Source organism: Notamacropus eugenii, chromosome 3, assembly GCF_028372415.1.
Source record: "Notamacropus eugenii isolate mMacEug1 chromosome 3, mMacEug1.pri_v2, whole genome shotgun sequence".
NCBI classification, from domain to species: Eukaryota; Metazoa; Chordata; class Mammalia; order Diprotodontia; family Macropodidae; genus Notamacropus; species Notamacropus eugenii.
Window position 1 is genome coordinate 369,624,062 of NC_092874.1, and position 21,494 is coordinate 369,645,555.

The 21,494-nt window shown below is 36.2% G+C and overlaps 1 protein-coding gene across 1 annotated transcript in view; it reads right to left on the bottom strand.

Annotated features, from left to right (window-relative positions):
- SHC3 (SHC adaptor protein 3) overlaps window positions 1-21,494 on the bottom strand; it is a 172,201-nt gene that overhangs the window by 51,389 nt on the left and 99,318 nt on the right. The window contains exons 3-6 of the mRNA XM_072597396.1: window positions 17,094-17,157; window positions 11,528-11,647; window positions 9,976-10,029; window positions 7,177-7,228 (exon numbers count right to left, since the gene is read on the bottom strand). Coding sequence (XP_072453497.1) covers window positions 7,177-7,228; window positions 9,976-10,029; window positions 11,528-11,647; window positions 17,094-17,157 — 290 coding nt within the window. The remainder of the gene's footprint in view (window positions 1-7,176; window positions 7,229-9,975; window positions 10,030-11,527; window positions 11,648-17,093; window positions 17,158-21,494) is intronic.

Below are 21,494 nucleotides of genomic sequence, written 5' to 3' on the forward strand. Positions count from 1 at the left end.
AGAGAAAAATGGATAAATCAATAATTCAGAAATAGATAGCTGTAATTTTTCAGGCAGACATCTTTACTCCCTAACTATCACATAGTACTAAATACTTTGGAAGGTCATCATTACATTTTAATCCCTTTGAAGCGAACCAAAAAATTAAGTAAAAACACCATGAGTTGGTAAATAAATTCAATAACCTCAATTTTTTCAGTGAAATATAGGAGAAGGCTCTCGGTTGAGGTTAGAAGATCTGAGGAGGGATAAAAAGGTTTAGAAAAGAAGTTGTGTTGAGTGGACAGTGAATCCAATATAGGAGGTACAAAAAGATTGCCTTGAAGCAGTGAGGTCCCAGTTCAGGTTATGTAACATAAATTTATAATGGATCCAATCAGCATGGTTTCATGATTTTCTGCAGTTCTGTTTAGCAAATGTGAGTAAAGGCAAAGGCAGTAGACAATGGGAGTAATTCAGGGAAGAGGCTTGGGAGGGCAAAATTAGCAATTGAATTGGGAAGCAAGGAATTTAAGAGAAGAGGACAGCATAGAGTTGAAGTGATTCAAGGGATCAAGGTGGGAAGGGAGAAGATTATATACAGTTCTAGCAAGATAGCCTGGAAAAGAACAAAGGGGTGGAGAGATTAGAGGCCATGGTGAACATTAAAAAAATATTTAGAGTTGAAGGATGGAGACAGAGGTGGAATGGCAATATGTTTTAATCAGATAATTTATAGGTTCATAAACATAAAAGTGGAGCATTTGTGGGAGATAGCAAGATTAAGAATATGAACATGTCTGAATGTAGCTGAGATGGGGTAGAGGAGCAAGTGGAGGAACTGGGATTATCAATATATATGTTGAGGTCCTCTAGTTTAAGAGCAGGAATTAGGGAGGAGAGAGACTATGGCAATGAGCTCATTAAGGAAAGCAGAGGAATGAATCAGAGATCAATACACAACAGCTACCAGAATTTGGATTCTATGGTAGGCATAGACTGAGACAACTTCCACAGAAGAGGGGTTAATGAGTGATGGAAGTAGAGAGAGAATCAGGAAATGGCAATGGAGAGCAAGGAGTGTTCTAACTATCCTTCACCAGAGAGTTAGGGAAAATGAGTAAGAGTGAGTAACCAGTGGTGGAAAGCGTAACTAGGGAGATTATATCATAAAAAGGGCAGATCTCAATGAAAACTAGAAAATGAAAGGAATAGGAAAGGAAAATACTTGAGATTAAAGCAAGTGTGTTATCTACAGATCATGTATTCCAGAGAACACAATGGAGGTTGTGGGTAGCTTCAGGACATGACATTGGGGGGGGGGGAGGTGTGGGGGATGGGGACAAGAATTAGAGAGTGAGCAGTGGAGGATGGAGAATGGGTTTTGTATAATGACAGCAAGGAGTTCAGGACTCTGAGATGAGGGGTTCATTAATCTTTGTTGAATGAGTTCAGGAGGATTAATTAATATCACTAGAGGTTCAGCCTCCAGGTAGTCTCCTCTCAGGATGTTAGGCAGTTCAGGCAATTTCCCAATGAGGTAAAATGATATAACCGCCTATCCTTACGGGCAGGTAAGACCAGTATGTAAGTGTAGGGAGCAGGAACAAATGGGGTTTCTCTGTCCCCAAAAGGCAAAAAGGGTCCCCAGAAAATAGAAAGAGAACACCCCAGAGGACTGTATAGTTGAAAGAAGCCTAATAAATTAAAAAGATCAGGAGATTCTGAGTCTTCAGTCTATATAGAAGGTACCCTCTCTACAACCACTATGGTACTTCTTGAAGGGTAAGACTTCAACCAACAGAAGGATAAGCCCAAATCATGGTCTAGTTTGACAGAAAATAGGGATTTTGAAGGAGACAGTGCAGATCTGAGGCCAAATGTACAATGTCTATTCAACATTCTCACAAACTCTGGTGTTCTAATGTTTAGGTCTCATCACTCTGACAGAGCATAACACTTTATTGTTCAGTCTTTCAGCTGTGTCTGACTCTTTGTGACCCCATAGCTATTGCACACCTATACTGTCCATGGGGTTTGCTAGGCAAAGATACTGGAGTGGTTTCCCATTTCCTTCTCCTCTGGATTAAGGCAAACATAGGATAAAGTTATTTACCCAGAGTTACACAACTATCTGAGGCCAGATTTGAACTCTGGTCTTCCTGACTTCAGGCCCAGTAGTCTATCTATTGAGCCATCTAAATGCTCCAATGCATAACACTAGTTATAAGTAATGTTAAAGTAGTTAATGTTAGTTTATTCTGTTTTGTCTCTGCCAGTGTATGCTTATGAGTCATTTGTAGTCAGCATTTAGTTTGTGTAGAAGAAATAAAATAGCTGTCTTATACCTGAATCATATTATACATTGAGAGCTTTTCTCTCTTTGGGGAGACCTTACACATGAACCAAATCTAAATTTTAAGTAAATTTTCTCAGGTGTCCAGGACAGAAGTATAAAGTACCAAAGAGTACAAGCAATCAATCCTTCTTTTTAGAGGCCTGGTGCCCCTTAGGACTGAACTTAATTATCACATTCATGGGTGGAGAATAAGGGGAAAGGCATTATTGGAGAAGGAAAACACACAGCACTCCATCCCCTTGCACCCATCTTGCAATTTTTACTGGTAAGTTAGTATATTCAATTTATCCGAGACTTTGACAGCTAATTAGGAGTATGACTTCAGTGGAATGAAAATTTTGTTTGGGCAGTGGGGCAGAGAGATAAAATGGCAAAGATATTGAGAAGGAAGAGATAATTTAGGATTATGAATTATTGCCCAGAATTAGCAGATCCAGATCTTGGCCACATTTTGTGTCTTCCCAAGTATCTCCCTACTATTTATATACAGGAGGGCTGGGAGAAAACTAGGCTTACCAGAGGCCAGGCAGTATCCCAGACAGCATATTGTGAAGAAGGAATCTCAAGATGATTAGAAGGGGTAAAGAAACAGAAAATGTGAAAGCACAATTTTGCTTATAATTAGTCATTATTCCAAATAAAAGAATAATAATAGATAGCATTTGCATAGGGCTTTAAGGTTTACAAAGCACTTTACAAATGTTATCTCATTTTATCATTACAACCCTAAGAGACAGGTGCTATTTATTATTCCTGTTTTACAGATGTGGATACTGAGGCAGACAGATTAAGTTACTCGCCCAATTTCACATAGTCAGTTGAGTATCTAAGACCACATTTGAAAACTCAGGTCCAGTGTTCTATGCATCATTCCACCTTGCTGAGAATTTGACTGAATTGCTGTCTTGGACCATATATGAAAGGTTTCATATTTGAAGGTGACTTTCCATGATTTCTGAAGATTTGATAAGCCTGGATAAAAGCTAGATATTCAATAATAAGCACAATCTGATGGAATGGGTGATAGACTGGAACTTAATTCTCTGGAAGTTAATAAACATAAAATAAAATCTTATCTTTCCAATTAAGGTTATAAATAGCTCTGTCTGTAGAAAGGAGATATAGGTTTCTGAAAAATGCCTTCCAAACCTATGGTTTCTAAAAAACAAATGCAGTTTACCTTCTGCTTTTGGAGAACAGTGCAAAAAGGGTTTTAAAAATATATTAATAGACAAAAGATCTGTGAATGACCTAGTAGGGTAAGTTTCCGAACAATTGTAGATCCCAACACATCTGTGACTTAGTAGATATATCCTAGTTGCTGCCAAAGGTACACAGAGGTTAAAAATGTGAATTCATTCTTCCTGACTCCAAGTCTAGCATTCTGCTCACGACATTGTGCTACCTAGGGGTTTCATATATATATATATATATATATATATATATATATATATATATAGAAGAGCAGTTATTTCTCTGTGATCTATTCAAAGTCAGCCCATGAATCACTTAAGGATACAAACAATAAGTGCTACTTTTGAGACAAGCCCAAAAATGATCAGCGCACACATTTATTTCTATCACTGCTTTTAACTAATGAAGCTTTGAATCAGTTGCCATAGCAAGGAACCAAAATAGGCTAAAAGCTGCCTTAGTCAGCCCCTACTTAACCTACCTGCCAAGTGGAAAAGAGCAACATCGCTTTCCAGGGGTGAAGAACCTGCAGTCTCAAGGCCACATGTATGTCTTGTGTGCGACCTTTTAATTGAATCCAAGTTTTACAGAACAAATTCTTTTATTAAGGGGATTTGTTTTGTGAAATTTGGATTCAGTCAAAGGGATGCACTTGAGGACCTAGAAGACCACATGTAGCCTCAAGGTCACAGGTTCCTCACCCCTGGTTTAGAATATAAATTTGTTTGAAAAATCTGGTAAAAGGTTAAGAACAATAATGCTTCACAAAGCAATGAGAAACAATGCAGGAACAAGTTTAAAGACTATTTTATGAGAGACTCATGAGCAAAATCATTCCTATAGTTTTCAAAGAAAAAAGTAGTCCATCCATTAATCAACAAGCACCTACTATGTGCCAGGAATTGTGCTAAGTGCTGGAGATATAGAGAAGGATAAAAGAGAGCCTGCTCCCAAGGATCTGTCTGAAGGGGAAGACAATGTGCAAATAGCTCTATACAATCAAACTAGAAGCAGGATAAACTGGAAATAATCAAGAGAAGCAGAGCATTAGAATTAAGGCGGACCTAGAGAGAATTCCTGTAGAAGGTGTGGTTCTAGTTGGGACTTGATAGAAGCTTAGGAAGCCCAGAGGTGGAGATAAGGAGGAAGAGAATTTCAGGCAAGTGGGAACAGTCAGTGAAAATGCCTAAGGCTGGAGGTCAGTATCACTGAATCAAAGAGTATGTGGTGTACCCAGAAAAAGAACTATGGAGTCTTGCTTGCAAATCAAAGCATACTATTTGCCCTCTCTTTTTTTGTTTGTTTCTTCTTTCTCAAGTTTCCACCCATTGGTTCTAATTCTTTTTTACAACATGACTAATGTGAAAATGTTTAATATGAATATATGTAGAGCCTGTATCAGACAGTATGCCTTCTTGGGGAGGAGGGAATGGAAGGAAGGTTGAAAATTCAGTATTCAAAATCTTATGGAAGTGAATGTTGAAAACTAAAAATGATTTTTTTAAAAAGAGTATGTGGTAGGTCAGGGTCGGGAGAAGTGAAAGGTATGAGAAGATTGGAAATGGGGGAGTTATAAAGAACTTTGAATTCCAAACAAATGGTTTTATATTTGATCCTAGAGGCAAGAAGGAACCACTGGAGTTAATGACTAGGGTGATGATGTGGTCAGAATTATTCTTTAGAAAGATCAGTTTGATAGTTGAGTAAAGGAAAAACTGGATTGGAGAGAGAATGAGGCAGGGAAATCTACTAGAAAATTATTGCCACAGTGAAGGCAAAAATGATGAAGGTCTGTAGTATCAGAGAAGAAAAGGGGCATATTCAAGAGATAAGAAGTTATCGATAGAAGATAAAATCAACTGATCTTGGCAAGAGATTGCATGTGGGGAGTAAGAGTGAAAGAATGAGGGCCTACTTTTCAAGCCTGAGTAACTAGGAGTTTAGTAGTTCCTTCAACAGTAATAAGGAAACTAGAAAGAGAGGAAGGATATAACGGAGGGGAGGGGATAATGAGTTCAATATTTGATATCATGAGGTTGGAGTATCTGTGGGACATCTAGCATGAGATGTCCAATGGGCAGTGAGAGACGTGAATCTAGAAGTTAAAAGACAAGTTAGGGTTGGACAAATTAGTTCTTAGAATTACTGGCATAGAGATGATTGCTGAATCCATGGGAGCTGATGAGATCACCAAGTGAAATAATATAGAGAAAGAAGAGAAGAGAAAGTAGAAGGAAAATAACAAACAGATAAAAGATGCAAAAACTCAAACAAAAATTCACAACAAATTCTTAGAACTCTAATTTCACACTTGTGGAAGGGTCACTGAAGAAATCAAAAGTGAGAAAAGTGGATGGACTACAAAGGGATGGTCCATACTGGAGGCACCACAGTCCTGAACATCTTGAAGGACTGATTCTCAAAGTATCTGAAGGAGGATAAGATATTAAAGACATGGGGGAAAAGACCCTATTATTATCCCAAAAGAAGATAATCAGTAGAATATCAATAACTATAAACCCATATGTTTACTTTCCCATCTATGTAAAATTTTCTGGGAATAATTTATACTTGCATAATGGGCATCCTTGATGTAGTTTTTAAAAGAAACCAAGAAAAATTTTGCAAGTATTATACCAGAAACATTTTTACCATAACACAATTGACCAAAAGATAAAAAGAATACAAGATCCTATTTTACTTATTGCTTTTGGACTATAAAAAGTATCTTATTTGGTAAAGCAAAAGTAACTATTTTTGCTTTATGTAACTGCTCTCCAACAAAATTTCTGCCATGCATATGTTAAAATTTTGATTCACTGAGAGATATAATAGATAAAAAAAAACAACCTTCTTTGTAAGCCGTCTGGTCATTAGTATCAAATGAGGCATAAATTATGAAGACATCAGTTCCCTAAAAGTGTCCAACCAGAATCCAAGTTGAAGAATCCATGGTGAAGTCCTCCAGATGTTACTGTTTGTGGATTTCATTATGCTGACTGCATCTAGCTGATATTGCTGTTTGTAGATTTCATTATGCTGAATGCATCTAGCTGATCACTATGAATTCAAAGGAAAACTAGTGATCAAGCCCCAGCATACTGAATGAAATTCCTGAGATAACCTTATAGGAGACATAGACAAAAATGGATAGGCTTGCATAAATAGTCATCTGTATCCACATAAATGAAATCACAGATCAGCTGTCTGTTGAAGTTACTTTAAAACAAATTGTGGATGTTATCTATTACATGACTAACCTATACCATTCTGTTATAAAACTTGAATTCCTTGAATTCCTAATAACAACTGCTTTTATTTGTTATGAGTAAGCAAAAGTAACCTATGAGTAACCAAAACATCATTTTGTCATCAACACTCATATGTTCAGGAAGTGGTGAAGAGTTTATTTTTAAAACAAAAAAATCTATAACACAGAGTTTTTTTAAATTAACTCAGAGATCTAAGTTTCTCAATTCCCATTTCACTAAGCTAAAGGCTGTACAATGAGACAATATTGATGACCAATATAATCTGTCAACAATCCTTATCTGTAGGAAAAAATAAATTTAAAAATGAATAACAGATATTAACAATGTTGAATATAAAAGAGGAAAAAAGAATAATTATCACAAGCAACATACCTCTATGATTAACAGGGTCCTTAGCTACATATGCAACATAATCTGTTGTATCCTGGAAGAAAAAAAAAGTAGAATTTCAGTAAAGGAAAGAGGAAAAAAAGAGAAGGGAAGGGAAAAGGAGAGGTGGGAAGAGAAAAGAAATGGAGGGAGGGAGGGAGGAAGGAAGAAGAGAGAAAGGAGGAAGGGAGAAGGGAGAGAAAAGGAAGGAAGGAACAGAGGAAGGATTTCCTTGCAAAAAGCATTTTTTCCTCAAACAATTAAACCAATTAGGGGGACAGCTGGCAAATGTTTCCCATCTCCCTTTTATGGAACTCCTTTCACAAATGTTATTGTTGTTGAGACTATGAATGAAGCACTCTTGTTTCCTAGAGCTGAAACTTTGTTTTGTTCCCTCATGTATTTGTCCTAGCTTCCTCTACATGGGAAAAGGGGACAGAATATCAGGAAGGCCTCCCAATTATGCTACAGAAATTGCCTGCAATAAATTTGAGGGCAGAGGGCAGGGGAAGGGGGAGGAATCTATTCTGTCTCCTGCTGAAACAATTAAAATATTCATTGGACAAGCTAAAATTGTTTCGAAGACCCACTGAGGTGGTAAAGAAGGCATAAGAATCAATTAGAAAATTAAATATTGTGGCTCTTATGCCAGCCCTTGTTATCAGAGATTTTTCTTAAATGTTGTAGCCTTTCCCTGTCCAACAGTCTGTCTAATTCTTGAGTCAAACTACTTCCTCCTACCTGGTTTCCTCTTCTTTCTGCACTGCCCATTCTTTGGAAACTCCTATAACTTAACATTTCTATACCTGTAAGAGTCCAAACTAGATACTTCCAATTTCCTAGCATATCAGGGCCGGAAACAAATCAGACTGTCTAATAGAACGTTTGTCCTTCTTATAAAACACTGGCTTTTATAAACCGAGGTTTCTCTGATCTGGGTCAAGAGCACTGGGTCTAGAGCCAGGAAGACCTGAGTTCAAATGCAGCCTCAGATAGTGAATATATGTCCTTAGGCAAGTCACTTAACCTCTCTCTGCCTCAGAGGAAAATGACGTGCAAGGAACTTATATCATGCATCTTAGATCATTAGAAGATAAGTAGCTAAATCTGCTTTAGAAACCAGGCTTCTTGATCCCAAGTCCAATGGACTTTCTATTCCATTATTACAAAATTACTACAAATTTTATCACAAATACCTTCACAGAAGCCACTGCAGATTTCACAGTTATAAGGTTCCACCTCTCTCCCAAAGTAGACAGATGAAGAGCAGCTCAGTCTCAGAAAGCATTGTATCTGGCTATATAACAAGCTTTTTTAAAATGTTCTATGAGAAATACGGGTCAGAGGAGGGCCAGCCTACATTTCTGAGCATTCTGTGTGGTCAAGCCCAAGCTGTGGCACTGGATGATTACATCACAAGAAGTTTGCACAGGGAATAAAACGTGTCAGTAAGGCAATGAAGATCACAGAAAATCAGAGAAATACAAAAGTACCACGTAAAGACTCAAGACTGGAGAAGGACAAAAGTTGATTCCATTTTCAAGAAATGAAAAGAGAACAGTGTGCGCAAGAAAAAAAAATAGGCTAATTCACTTGCCTTCAATTTGGGGGAGATTCTAGAATGGATCACTAAAAACAACTAGGACAGGAAAATGGAGAATATAAAGGGCCAATATGGCTTTATACAGAACAAGTTATGCCAGATGACTCCCAGGTCCTTTGCTGACAGGGTTACTAAACTAGTAGAACAGGAGAATGCTGTACACATAGTTTGCCTAGATCCTAGCAAAGCATTTGATAAAGTCTCTCCTGCTCTTCTTCTAGAGAAGCTGGAAATATGTTAACAAGTATTTTTTCATTTTCTGTACTCATATGCAGCTGATTGACTGAGGAAAATCACCAGCTATGCCTTTCCTTCCCCCACTTCCCAGAATGAGTTCATTAGATCAGTAGTCAGCCTGCAGAGAAAGCTGGTTCACCATTTCCCATTGGTTTCCACATGAATAGGCAACTTGGCTTTTCTGGAGACTCAGTGGAGTTATTTTGATCATACTTAAAAATTAAGAGAGTTTGGGAGCCTAGACTTCAAACAGCCTTGTTCACTAGTGTCAACCACAGCCAATAATAGATTTCACAGGAATAGAGGAGGAGGGGAAAGCAGGAGTGGGGAGAGAGTACATTCAGATGAAAACAAGGAAAACGCAAGGCCATATTTTTGTAACTGGTGATAGGGGGAGGAAGGGGGCATTCATGACTCCTTTCTTTTCACTACACAGTTGGACTGGAGATGTAGCTTTCTTTTTCTTCTTTTTTCCCTTTTGGAATGAGTTATTCTATGAAATCCAAGAGGGGTCATGAGAAGGACAGGGAGCATTTCAAAGTAGGATAGCTTCTCAAGATGAAGGGGTGGCCCTGCCTAATGGTTCAAATGATTTTCTAGTCTATATCTGTTCTATTGAAGTACAGCATATAAATGAAAATAGAAAAGTCATTCTATCTCTACAGACTCTTTGGAATTACTCAAATAAATCTTTCAAAATCTGTTATTTATTTTGTATTAAGATAAAGACAGTTCTACTAGGATCTTTGACTCTTCAGTTCAGGTCTTTGAATAAGGTTCAAGAATACTGAGAATAGAGTTCCCCCAAAAAAGAAAAAGAAAAGAATAGCCAAGGAGTATCTTATCAAACCAATAAAGATACCACATTTGATTTCACTTTTAGTAACATTAGATACAACTTGTAAAGGAAATTTATGTTCTTCACCATCCTTAGACAGAACAAGGGAAAAAAACATGCTTACTGGATCACCTCCAGAGGCAAAGGAAATAGACTGCATGTGATGATTTGCTATAATCTGTTAGAAAAAAGAAATCCAATATTATTTTCAAATTTACTGAGAAATAATATTCAATAGAAAAAAAACTAGAGATCTATTTCATTTCCTAGAAAATTTTAACAATCTCAAAAGATGAGAAAAGTGTTCCACTCTCAGAATGAGATACAAACTGTTACCATAATGTAATTCTTTATTGATATATAGCAAAACAATGAGCTCCAAAGCCATTCTGAGGGTTGGTCTACACATGAGGTACCTGGAAGCTCCCTTCTCCACTAATATTAGAGTGGTTACTACTTTGAGTTGTAAGAGTAACCCTGTGGTCTGCATGACTAACAAGCTCACAAGCCCACATCATGGCTTGTGATGGCCATTCAGGGCCATCTCCATTTGTCCTGATATGTATCTGGTTACTGGACCCAGATAGCTCCAGAGGAGGAAGTGAGGCTGGTGACTTTGCATAGCACTTCCTGACAAATCTAATTCACTTGTATGGCATGGCATCACCTCCATGATGTCATGGTCCTCTTTGACAATGAAGTACAAATAACAAAAACAACCAACTATCTCTGATACGTTTAGCCCTTAACAAGACATTTACTAAGATGAAATAATAAAAATAAAAACATAAAAGCTACAAGAAATTACTCCCATAAATACTCCCATGAATATACATACCATCTGTAGGAAAAGTGGGCACAAACTTAGAGTTCAATGGCAATAAGGCACATTTGGAAGGTGCATATATGCCAAGACAACTCACAATCCAGAAGTACATGGCCTAGAAGCCTTTCTTCTCTTTGCTCAGTTCTATCTGTGGCATGTAATTACCACTGCCAATAGCCCTCTTTTGAGTTCATAGCCAGCTCCCTTCTTTACCAGAGAAGGGACCAACCAGAGTTTCCCAGAAGTTACTTTTTCTTCTGAGCAACTGCTTTTTTGTACATGTCTATCTGGAGTGAATGTCTCTCCTCCCTTAATTATACTTCTCTCTCAGATGGCTTGATAAGATGTCCCTCTGAGCAACTTTCTGGTAGACACCAAGGGCAGTGACGGGAAAATGAGGGGAATATCCTTCTTCTCTACCCGTCAGGACTCTAGAGCCTGTACTCTGCCAAACTCATTAAGTGACTGCCCTTTGAAGGTGACCCAGGACTGTAACCATCATCTGTCAACCAATGGGATTGCTGTTTCTCTACCTTACTAACACTTTATTATATTTTGTACTTTCTGGGTTGGGGTAGAGTGATCAAAAGTAAGCTTTGAGTCCTGGTGAGAACTTTGGAACAGAATTCATTAAGCATTCTGTTAATCTATGTCATTTTCCACTAAATTGATACTACTTTATCATAAAAATGTTACACTAATTTGAAAGACTGGTAATCACAGATGTGCATATGTACGTATATGTGTGTGTGTTACCATTATAGTATATACCATAACATGATACCTTAAGAAACTATCAATTTGGTGACTTTCAGTAATGGACATAAGGAAGAAATTAGAAATCACATACCTGTTTTGAATCAGGTGTCATTAGGTTTAGACTAGTGGTAGATATATTCAAGGTTATGCTCATCCCTGCAAACTGAAGGTTACTCTTTCCCAATATGTTTGATAAGACTTTCCGTGGTGGCTGTGAAATCAAGCAACAGTATTTAGTTTTTTACCAGTCTAGGACCACAGTGAAAGGGCCTCCTGCTGGTATGTACTTGACCAGTGTTTAAATCTAGAAATATAGTAAAGCTGAAATCTATTCTTAAGATGGGCAAGGTTTGACCATATCTATAAATATGTATGTCATCAAAAAAATTAAGAGAAATATGGTATATCACAGGCAATTAAAAATGTAAAAAATGTAAAATATGTAGTAGAACAATTTATATGAACAGTGAGAGAAGACTATACAATTTAAAAAGCTGTAATGGGATGAAACTATGACTATACTTGACATAGGAACAGGCAAAAACACGCATATGTCCAATTCACAAGGTTGCTGTGAGAATCAAATTAAATAATGCCTGTAAATATCAAAACTAAACATAGATACCCATGTGGCATAACATGTAAAATTAATACAATTCCAAAACAAGGTAATATAATAGCAAAAACAGCAAAATATAATACCAGGAGACTGATGTTCCTCACTCAGAGTTAGACAAAACCAAAAGAAAGAAAAACAAATCAGAAATTGAAGAACTGGACAAAACTATTGACTAATTTAAAGCTGAGCATCTTATAATGCCTTTTGAACATGAACATTAAGGAATATACGTCTTTCCAAGCATTACAAAGTATATTTACAAAAATAGATTATATGTTAGGGCATGGAGAAATGAAAAATAAATATTAAAAAGCAAAACCATGAAACAAATCCTTTATAGTTCATAACACAATTAAAATAAGTAATAAGGTAACAAAACAAAATGTAGAACTAAAAAGAGATAATAATGGTAGCCTGAAAAATGAATAAATTAAATCATATGGATTCTATGAACAAATAATGGAATGATTAATAACTAAGTAAAAAAAATTGTAATGGTAACAAAATATAGGAAAACTCCTTAGAGACAACAGTCTTTAGAGAATAAATGAATATATGAAAATACATTTTTAAAAATAAAAAGAATACAAAATTTTACAATTATGAATAAATAAACCTAAACTAAGCAAACACAAAAATTAGAGTAAAAAAATCAATGAATTATGATGAACAAAATAAATAAATGTTTAGTTAATCTGATTCAAAAATAGGGGAAATGCTCAAATGACTAGAATAAAAAAAAAAGTAAAGACAACAAAGGAGTTTTTTTAATTATCAGAGCCAAAATAATTTACCAGCAAGTTATTGACAAAAATATAAAACACCAAAATTAACATGACCATGATAACTTAATCCAATTTTGGAAAAAACTACTAGGGGGAAGCAGAGAAAAACTTTGATTGAGATTAATTTACAACTGAATTTTGCAAACTTTTTAAAAAATTAAAACATATCACACAAATTATTTAAATTAAATCCCAGAAAAAAAAGACTAATTCTTATCAAAAATATGTATTTATTATGATCACATTTGATTTACACTAATGAGGCACAAAATGGTTCAATGTTAGGAAAAATATTAACTGCAATAAAAACAAATCATACCAAACCATGTGATTTTATGAATCAACGTGGAAAAGGTCTATGAGAAGCTATATCCTTTTTAACATGATAAAAAGTATATATCAAAAACCAAAAATCTAAAAACCTTTATTTTAAAATGGAGAAACACTGGAAGCTTTCTCAGTAAGTAAAAGAGTAATGCAGGAATGTCTCCTTTCCTCTCTATTAAGTTCTAAAAATGCTAGTGCTGCCCATAAAGAAAGAGAAAGAAATCAAAATATAATCTTATAGATAAAGAAGAAATAAAGCTATCCCTTTTCTGGGACTTCCATGGTGATTTACCTAAAAAAAACCCAGATAATCAGGAAAGAAATTAACTGATAAAAATAATAATTTCAGTAAATTAGCCTCTTATAAAATGTACACATAAAACATCCATATTTCTATATAACAATAAAAAAAGACAGTAAGAAATAATTAAGAAGGAAAATCCCATTCAAAGTAACTACAAAATTCATTAAAAATCTAGAGGTCAGTCTATTAAAACACATTCAAGATATGTATGGTAATAATTTCAAAATTCTTTTTAAAGAAAATGACTTAAGAAATTGATGAGGTAATCAGTATTCATTGTTGATCTATAGCAGTATAATAAAAATTGTGATCATACTTAAGTTAGATTGTGGATTTAATGCTGCAGTAGTTCAAGAAACCAAGTGAATATTTTATAAAGCTTGGCAAAATAACAGCAAAATTCATTTGGAGGAACAAAAGTTCTAGTATCTCTAGAAAAACAATGAATAATGCAAGATTGAAGAAACAATAGTATTTTCAGATCTCAGTTTCTGCTACAAAGCAGTAATCATCAGAATTATTTTAATTTATTTGAAAAATAGAAAAGTAGATTTAGTGGAAAATCCTAAATAAGGGAGATTCATAAACAACTGAATTCAATAAAGAAGCACTGAATAAAACTGACAACAAAAGTCTGGGGCAGGGAGAGGAACACAATAACGACAAAAACTACTGAGAAAACTATAAATTAGATTGTCAAAGTTTTGGTTTAGACTAACAACTTACATGATATTGGTACAGTACAGTATGGTACAGTATGGTACGGTATGGTACGGTACAGTACAGTATGAGATGGTGGTTGTCCTTGTTTTCGAAGAGGAACAAAATGACATCACTATGATAAAGTAAAGTTTCAATGTGTCCAACTGTAACTGATCAGATCAATATGATCTAGGAATACTCTACCACAGGTTGGGTACAGATAGTCCATGTGAATATTTGGGGTGGATACTCCAAATCTGTGCATGCCTACATTTATTTTGTTCTGTCTCGATTCTGCTTTGCTCAAAGAGTACGGCACCCTTTCTGATGTGGGCACACCATGCTGAGAGGTCCTATACCGGTGTCTCCCATGTTGCACAGTCAAATCCAAAGTTCTTGAGAGAGACCTTTGAGAGTGTTCTTATATCACTTCTTCTGATCACCATGTGATTGCGGGCCCCATGTGAGTTCTCCATAAAATAGTCTTTTTTGGCAAGTGTACATTTTGCATTCAAACAACATGATCAGCCCATCGGAGTTGCACTCTCTGAAGCATAGTTTGAATGCTTGACAGTTAAGCTTAAGCAAGGACTTCGGTGTCTGGTACCTTATCCTGCCAGATGATCCTCAAAATCTTCCTAAGACAGTTTAAACGGAAGTGATTCAGTTTCCTGGCATGGCACTGGTAGACTGCCCGTGTTTCACAGGTATACAACAATGAGGTCAGCACAATGGCTCAGTGGAGTAGAAAAGGAGTGGGCAGCTTTCAGAGATTTGGTGTGCAGCACTGTATTTGCTCATCTGGGTCAGAACACTCACAAACACCAACACTGGTTTGATGAAAATGATGGGGGAAATTCAGAAGCTGATAAACAAAAAAGGTGAACTCCACAGGATATACCAGCAGGATAGTTCATCTACCTCTAAAAAGGCAGCATTTAATTTCATCAAAAGCAAAGTATAAGCAAAGCTTAGAGAGATGCAGGATTCCTGGTTCAATTAGAAGGCTGATGAAATTCAGCTTTATGCTGATAGTAACAATCCAAAGCACTTTTATCTTTTCCTGAAAGCTATTTATGGACCAAAAACTTATGGTGCATCACAACTATTCGGTGCTGATGGAGCCACGTTGATTAGTGATAAGGACATGATCCTAGAGAGATAGTCTGAACACTTCCATGGTGATCTCAATAGACCATCATCAATCAATGCTAAGGCCACTGACTATTTACCTCAGGTTGAAGTCAATCCCTCCTTAGCTGAACTTCCAACTGAAGAAGAGGTGTGGAGGGCCATTAGGCTCCTTTCATGTGGAGAAGCACCTAGGTCTGATTCTATTCCAGCTGAGATTTACAAGGTAGGGGGACCATTGCTCATACAAAAGCTGACTGAAATTTTCCAGGTTATATGGAAAGAGGAGGTTATCCCCCAGGAATTAAAGGATGATGAGGTATAGGCTCTGGGAACCCACCTTGAACTTTCCTTGGATCTTCCTACTTGATCTAGTGTTCATCTGAGGCTATAAGCTTTTTATTAAATATGCCCAAATCTCCTTTATCTCTGGATTGCCTCTGGCTACTTCCCATTCTTGATCCGATTAAAATCCCATTCTCTTGGTTCCTGGTGTCTGACCTCTAGTCACCCCAGTTCTATCAAGACCTTCCCCTAGGATCTCCCCTCCTCCAGTCACCCCAGACTACTTGGCCATCCCTAGATCCCTCCGACTGGCTTTCTGTTATAAGACCCATATTATTTCCATGAAGGTGCTCAGATTCCTTAAGAGTCTGGCCAATATGGCAGACTTTTAATAAACTTTGTTTTTCTTTGGCTAAAAGGAGGCTTAGGATGAATTCATTCATACAGGATCCATCATGTTGCTATTTTAGGGTCCCAACACCCCTAAACCTCAACACATATACCACAATAAGCTCACAATAATTATACTTCCTGAATATTAAGGTTTATATAATTTAGAGATTAATTATAATAATGAGTAAAGGGAGAATTCTTAACCAGTCAAGAAATTAGAAGTAATAATAAAATGGAGTTTTTTTGATTACATGAAACTGGAAAGCATTTATATGAACAAAATCAAGACAATTAAAATAAGGAGGATTTTATGGGAGGGAAAATATTTGAATAAAATATCTCTGGTATGGACCAGATTTAGGATACAAAGCGAAAAATACAAGTTGTGAAAGAATATGAACAAACAGCTCTCAAGAAAGATTTCCAAGCTTCTAATAATCACATAAAGCATTGCTCCAAAGCTCTAATAATAAGAGAAATGAAAATCAAAACAACTCTTGGGTTTTATCTCATATCCAACAAACTGGTAAAGCTGACAAAGATGGGAATAGTCAGTGCTGAAGGGGCTGTGAAAAGGCAAACATTGGTGCATCTGTGAATTTAAGGTGCAAAGTGAACTAAGAAGAAATAGGAAAATAATATACGTGATGAGAAACAATGCAGGTGGAAAGAACAGCAAGAAAAATAAATGGAACACGAGGTAATTATAATGACCAAACTTGGCCTCAAAAAGAGTTAAAGAAATATGCCTCCCTCTCTTCTTTGTGGAGGAAGGTTATGGGTATGAAACATTGCATTTAACTCTTAGAGCTGGTAAAGTGTTGGTTAGTTTTTACTGATCTGTTCTCCTTTCTTCCATCTTCTCACGCTTTATTAAGAAGGGATAGTACCCTGGGTACAGCAGGGAGAAGAGCTATACTTAGAAATAAAGTTGATACAAAAACAAAAGATACCACTTATAACTTTACAAAAAATTAAAATGTGACCAAACAAAGAAAAAAAGTGATGCCTTTATGGGAAAAAATAAAAAAAAAAGGTAAAGGGGAAATAATTCACTGAAGACAATAGTGAGAATACAAAATAAAAAGAAACAAAACAGGAAAAATAGTACCTTTTGTTTTCTGAAGCCTCCTTTGGTACCAGGTACTGCATCACAAACACGGCTGATTGCTTCCCTTTAAAAAAAGAAGAAAAAAAAACCTCTGTGTCAAGTAGAAATACAAATATGGAGATTTTTGTGCTTAAATAGGTACTGGCTATCTAGTTACTTTGGGAGAGACATTTTGACTCCAGATAAAAGACCTACTAATTAACTAAAAGTTAATTGAGAAGAGTCATTGAAAGGCAGATCAAAGACTCTGTCTAATGATCTCTTAGATTTCTTTAAGTGAATGAATCTCAGGTGTTTGTTATAATATGCATCTGTGTCATATTGTATCATCTACTGAGTTTTCAGGTTGGAGGGAGATATTTTTTTAAACTGAGACATATTCTTGTTATCAGTATTGTTATCAGTGTAGATTCCCTTATCTAATCAACTTCTATCCATTCTTTTTTCAAGTGGATGAAAGCATTATTTGAAAAATATTTACCTTCTATATTTTATCAATATACCTATTGTTAATGCAATATCTGCTTAGGTAGGCTTATCATCTTCATGCCCCAGTAATTTCCATGGGGACAAAAAATGCAGAGTGTCTTAAAGAATTAGCTTATATAAGGGAAATTGCCAAAAGATTAAACACCATTCCAAGTGGAGCATTTAAAACTTAGAAACAGGACTGCTTTTGGCACCACACCAGAAAACCATGTGTCAGAAGTAAACCAGGACACAATATTAGAGATCTACACCTGGGCTCCCATCCAGAATTCCAGACTAGGTAATTGGGGTTAGATCCGAACATCTGAACTGCTGAAAAGCAACTAAACACACAGAAAACCCTGAGTAGAGTTTTCTGGCAGAGTTAATGCTATACCACAATATATCTTTGTACCTTCGCTGCACCTTACTCTCCTGCACCCCACCCCACCCCACACTCTTTGATCCAATCAAATCATCTTTCCCTTTGTACCTCACATCAGACCCTCCATCTTCTGTCTCCATACCTTTGTATTGACCATCCTATATGCCTTAAATACTTACTCTCTCCTTACTTCAACCTGCTTTCCTCTTCCTCTGAGGTATAGCTCAATCACCATTTACTACAAGAAACCTTTCCTGATTCTCCTGACTGACAGTATCCTCACCTCCAAACTACTTTGCATTTAAATACTTTATGCATATTTATGTTTCTTAAATTTATGTTTATGGTGTATATATTTACTCAAGTTGTTGCCTCACTCATTAGAATGAAAATTTATTATGAACATGGATTGTTTCATTCTTTGTATTTGTGTCCCTGGTGCCTATAATAGTTCCTGGCACACAGAGGGTGCTTAATAATAGGAGGTGATTATTGAATAAATGATTGCTTGATAGAAGTGACCTTAGGCTACAGTTCAGTACAAGGTGATCTTGAAGAACTCTGAGGGAACTCCAGGTGATCTTCCAACTTCATGCTTCAGTTGATTAACCAGGAAATGCTTACTAGAACTATAGAACTTGGAGGAAGAATAGTAAGATTGCATATTTCCCCACTTTATGACTATGATGTTGGAGTTGGGAAGGAAATAAACAATAATCATTCTCTACTAGGGGTCTCTAGAACTGTTTGTTCATTTTGCAAAACTGAAGTGAACTGAATTGGGGGTTCAGAAAGAGCTTGTCCCTTGAAAGTATTAATGCTATTTTAATCTATTTTTAAAATCTCCTATAATCCAATTGCATACAATAAATGTGTTTTATAATGCATACATGTTTTCTGAGTGATGGCAAGTTTGGGAAAGAGATAATAATTTTAACAGAAAAATGAGGGACTTTGGGTCTCTTGTCCAACAATATGAAGGAAGAGATATTTTCTCCACAAAAATCATCTCAAATCTTTTCTAAATATGTGTGTACGTATACATGTATGTATGTATGTATACATAAATATGTATATGCGATATTGCAAGATATAAAGCAAATATAAAGGATACCAAGAACCCAAATGAGGTAAAAATTTAAAAATAACTTCAGAGAAAGCTAATCTCTAATGTCTCATTCAGGACACCCATCCTCCCACTCACCATGCAGGCAGGGCTGCACAAGCTGACCCATGAACCTGCAGCAGAATTCAAGTCTACCTCACCCTCCTCCCTGTGTCACCAAAAACTGAAAAGACAGAAACTTGCCCCAATTAGGACAACTGTATGGAAGAGTTCTGTACTGTAACAAAGCTCAGCCAGACAATTGTCTGAGGAACAGAAAATTGCGTAGCTGATTCAAGTTCACTAAACTTGAGGGGATCCCACAGTGGGGATAGCTGTATCCCCCAAAAGTCACTTAGGACAAAGACTGGGGCTGGCAAAAAATGAATTGCATTGTGTAGGAGGAGGCAGAGATAGCTTTGAAGTCAATCCCCCAGGAAAACTGCCCTCAGAAGGTGAGTAAAAACAAGTACGCAAAAGGAGAAAATAAAAGGAGAAAACTCAGTTAAAAACTTTGAGCATAGACAAATATGCCAACAGGGGAAATAACACAAGAGAAAATGGTCTTTAGTTTAGCTAAAAGACTCCAGTCTTTTATGACCAAATATTTCAAGACAAAGAAAAATGAATCAACATCTGGTAGGTGAGGAATCTCTGCATTTCCAAAAAAGCATGCATGGATCCACCGTGGGATGTTTCTGAATGGTTTAAAAGAGATAAGAATTGTGAAAGCATAATTTATGGCGTACTCAGCAGAAATAATTGGTGTAACATAAAGACATGAACCCACAGTGGCAAGTCTCACTAAAGAGAAAAAAAAATGACTGGGAATTTAAATACATGGAAGCAAAGGATAATCCAGAAGAATTGAACCCAAAAAATAAATAAAAGTTAAAAGAAAAAATGGTCTCCAAACAAATAAAACATAATTGATTTTGAAGATAGTATGCAAAGAAACAATTTAAAGATTATAAGCCTCTCATAAGAACGCAACAAGTCAAAAAGCCTGAACCCTGAAAGAAATAATAAAAGAAAACTGCCCTGAACTTCTGAACCCAGAAAACAAAGTGCCAATCTAAAGAATTCACAGTTTGTCTCCAGAAAAAAAAATGCTACAAACTCAAAAAAAACATAGTGGTTATATTTGTCAATTCCAGTGACAAACAATAGATTTTGCAAACAATCAGAAGGACCTCCAAATACAAAGAAAAGGAAATTCTCATAATGTAAAACTATATTCCCACCAGAAACCACAGGAGGGGATGGAATGGATGTGTTCAGAAGAGCAAAGGAACTCAATAAGCAATACAACTTGACATGTTGCACAAATCTTACTTAGCCCAACCATTAATTTTAAAAGATAGAAATTCACTTTTTAAAAAGCTGCATCTGAATCATTTCAAGAAGTAAAACCAGACCTGAACAAATTATTTAACTTCCCAAACTTCCCAATCAACAAAAAATACAAGAAAGGTAATCAAATATAGCAACCAAGGATAACAACAAAATAACAAAAAAGAGAATATTAAGAGATTTATTTCTAAAAGTACCCAAAGAAACAAGAGTGAAAGCAGAAGATAAATAAAAAGAGACTTGCAACATCATGAACTACAGCTCAGAAAATCCCACCTACAGATGACCAAAGTTTTGTGGTAATAAATTACAGAAAGGAAGGGAACATAAAAGAGAAGCGAGGAAGATGATGGGGAAATGTGATGCACCCTAGAGAAAGAAACATACTATAGATGCTATGAGGCTGCTATTCATGGTGGGGAGGAAAGGTAGAATCACAGACAAATAGCAAAATTCCCATGTTGAGCAGGCCCTGAATTTCTTTGTAATGACAATTCAGTTCTGCCATATTAAAGTGACTGACCCCATTTTTTCCAATTATATCATAATTTTGAAGGCATAGAAGGATTGACTCTCAAAACACCAGAAAAGGGAACAGAATTTTTAGAGATGGAGGGTACCTGAAAAATCTAGCCAGTCCAACCCATAAGTGAATTAGATACTACTTTTGGGGAGTAAATTCCTAACTATATTATGCCACCAGAGATTAATATAGAACATTGGAATTGATTATTTTATAAATGGTATCTTAATGATTGAATACTTCAACACTTCAAGGGTCTGTAATTTTATCGGTATAAGTACTCCCTCCACCATAGAAGATATGTTACTAGGAGGTCATGGAAAACTTCAGTGTCCAAAGAGCTAATCACCTATCCCCAGACCATGAATGCAGTTAGACTGGTCCTCAAACCCCTGACCTTTCCAGTTTGAAGGACCCACCAGAATCTATGGCTAAATAGCCACAAGAAGTAGCTTTTGACTTTGCTGTGAACAGCACAATGAGGCATCAGAGGAATTTAAGCAGGTTAGAATAATTTACACGAATAATTTATTTTCTTGGATTTGCCACTATGAATTGAATACAAAC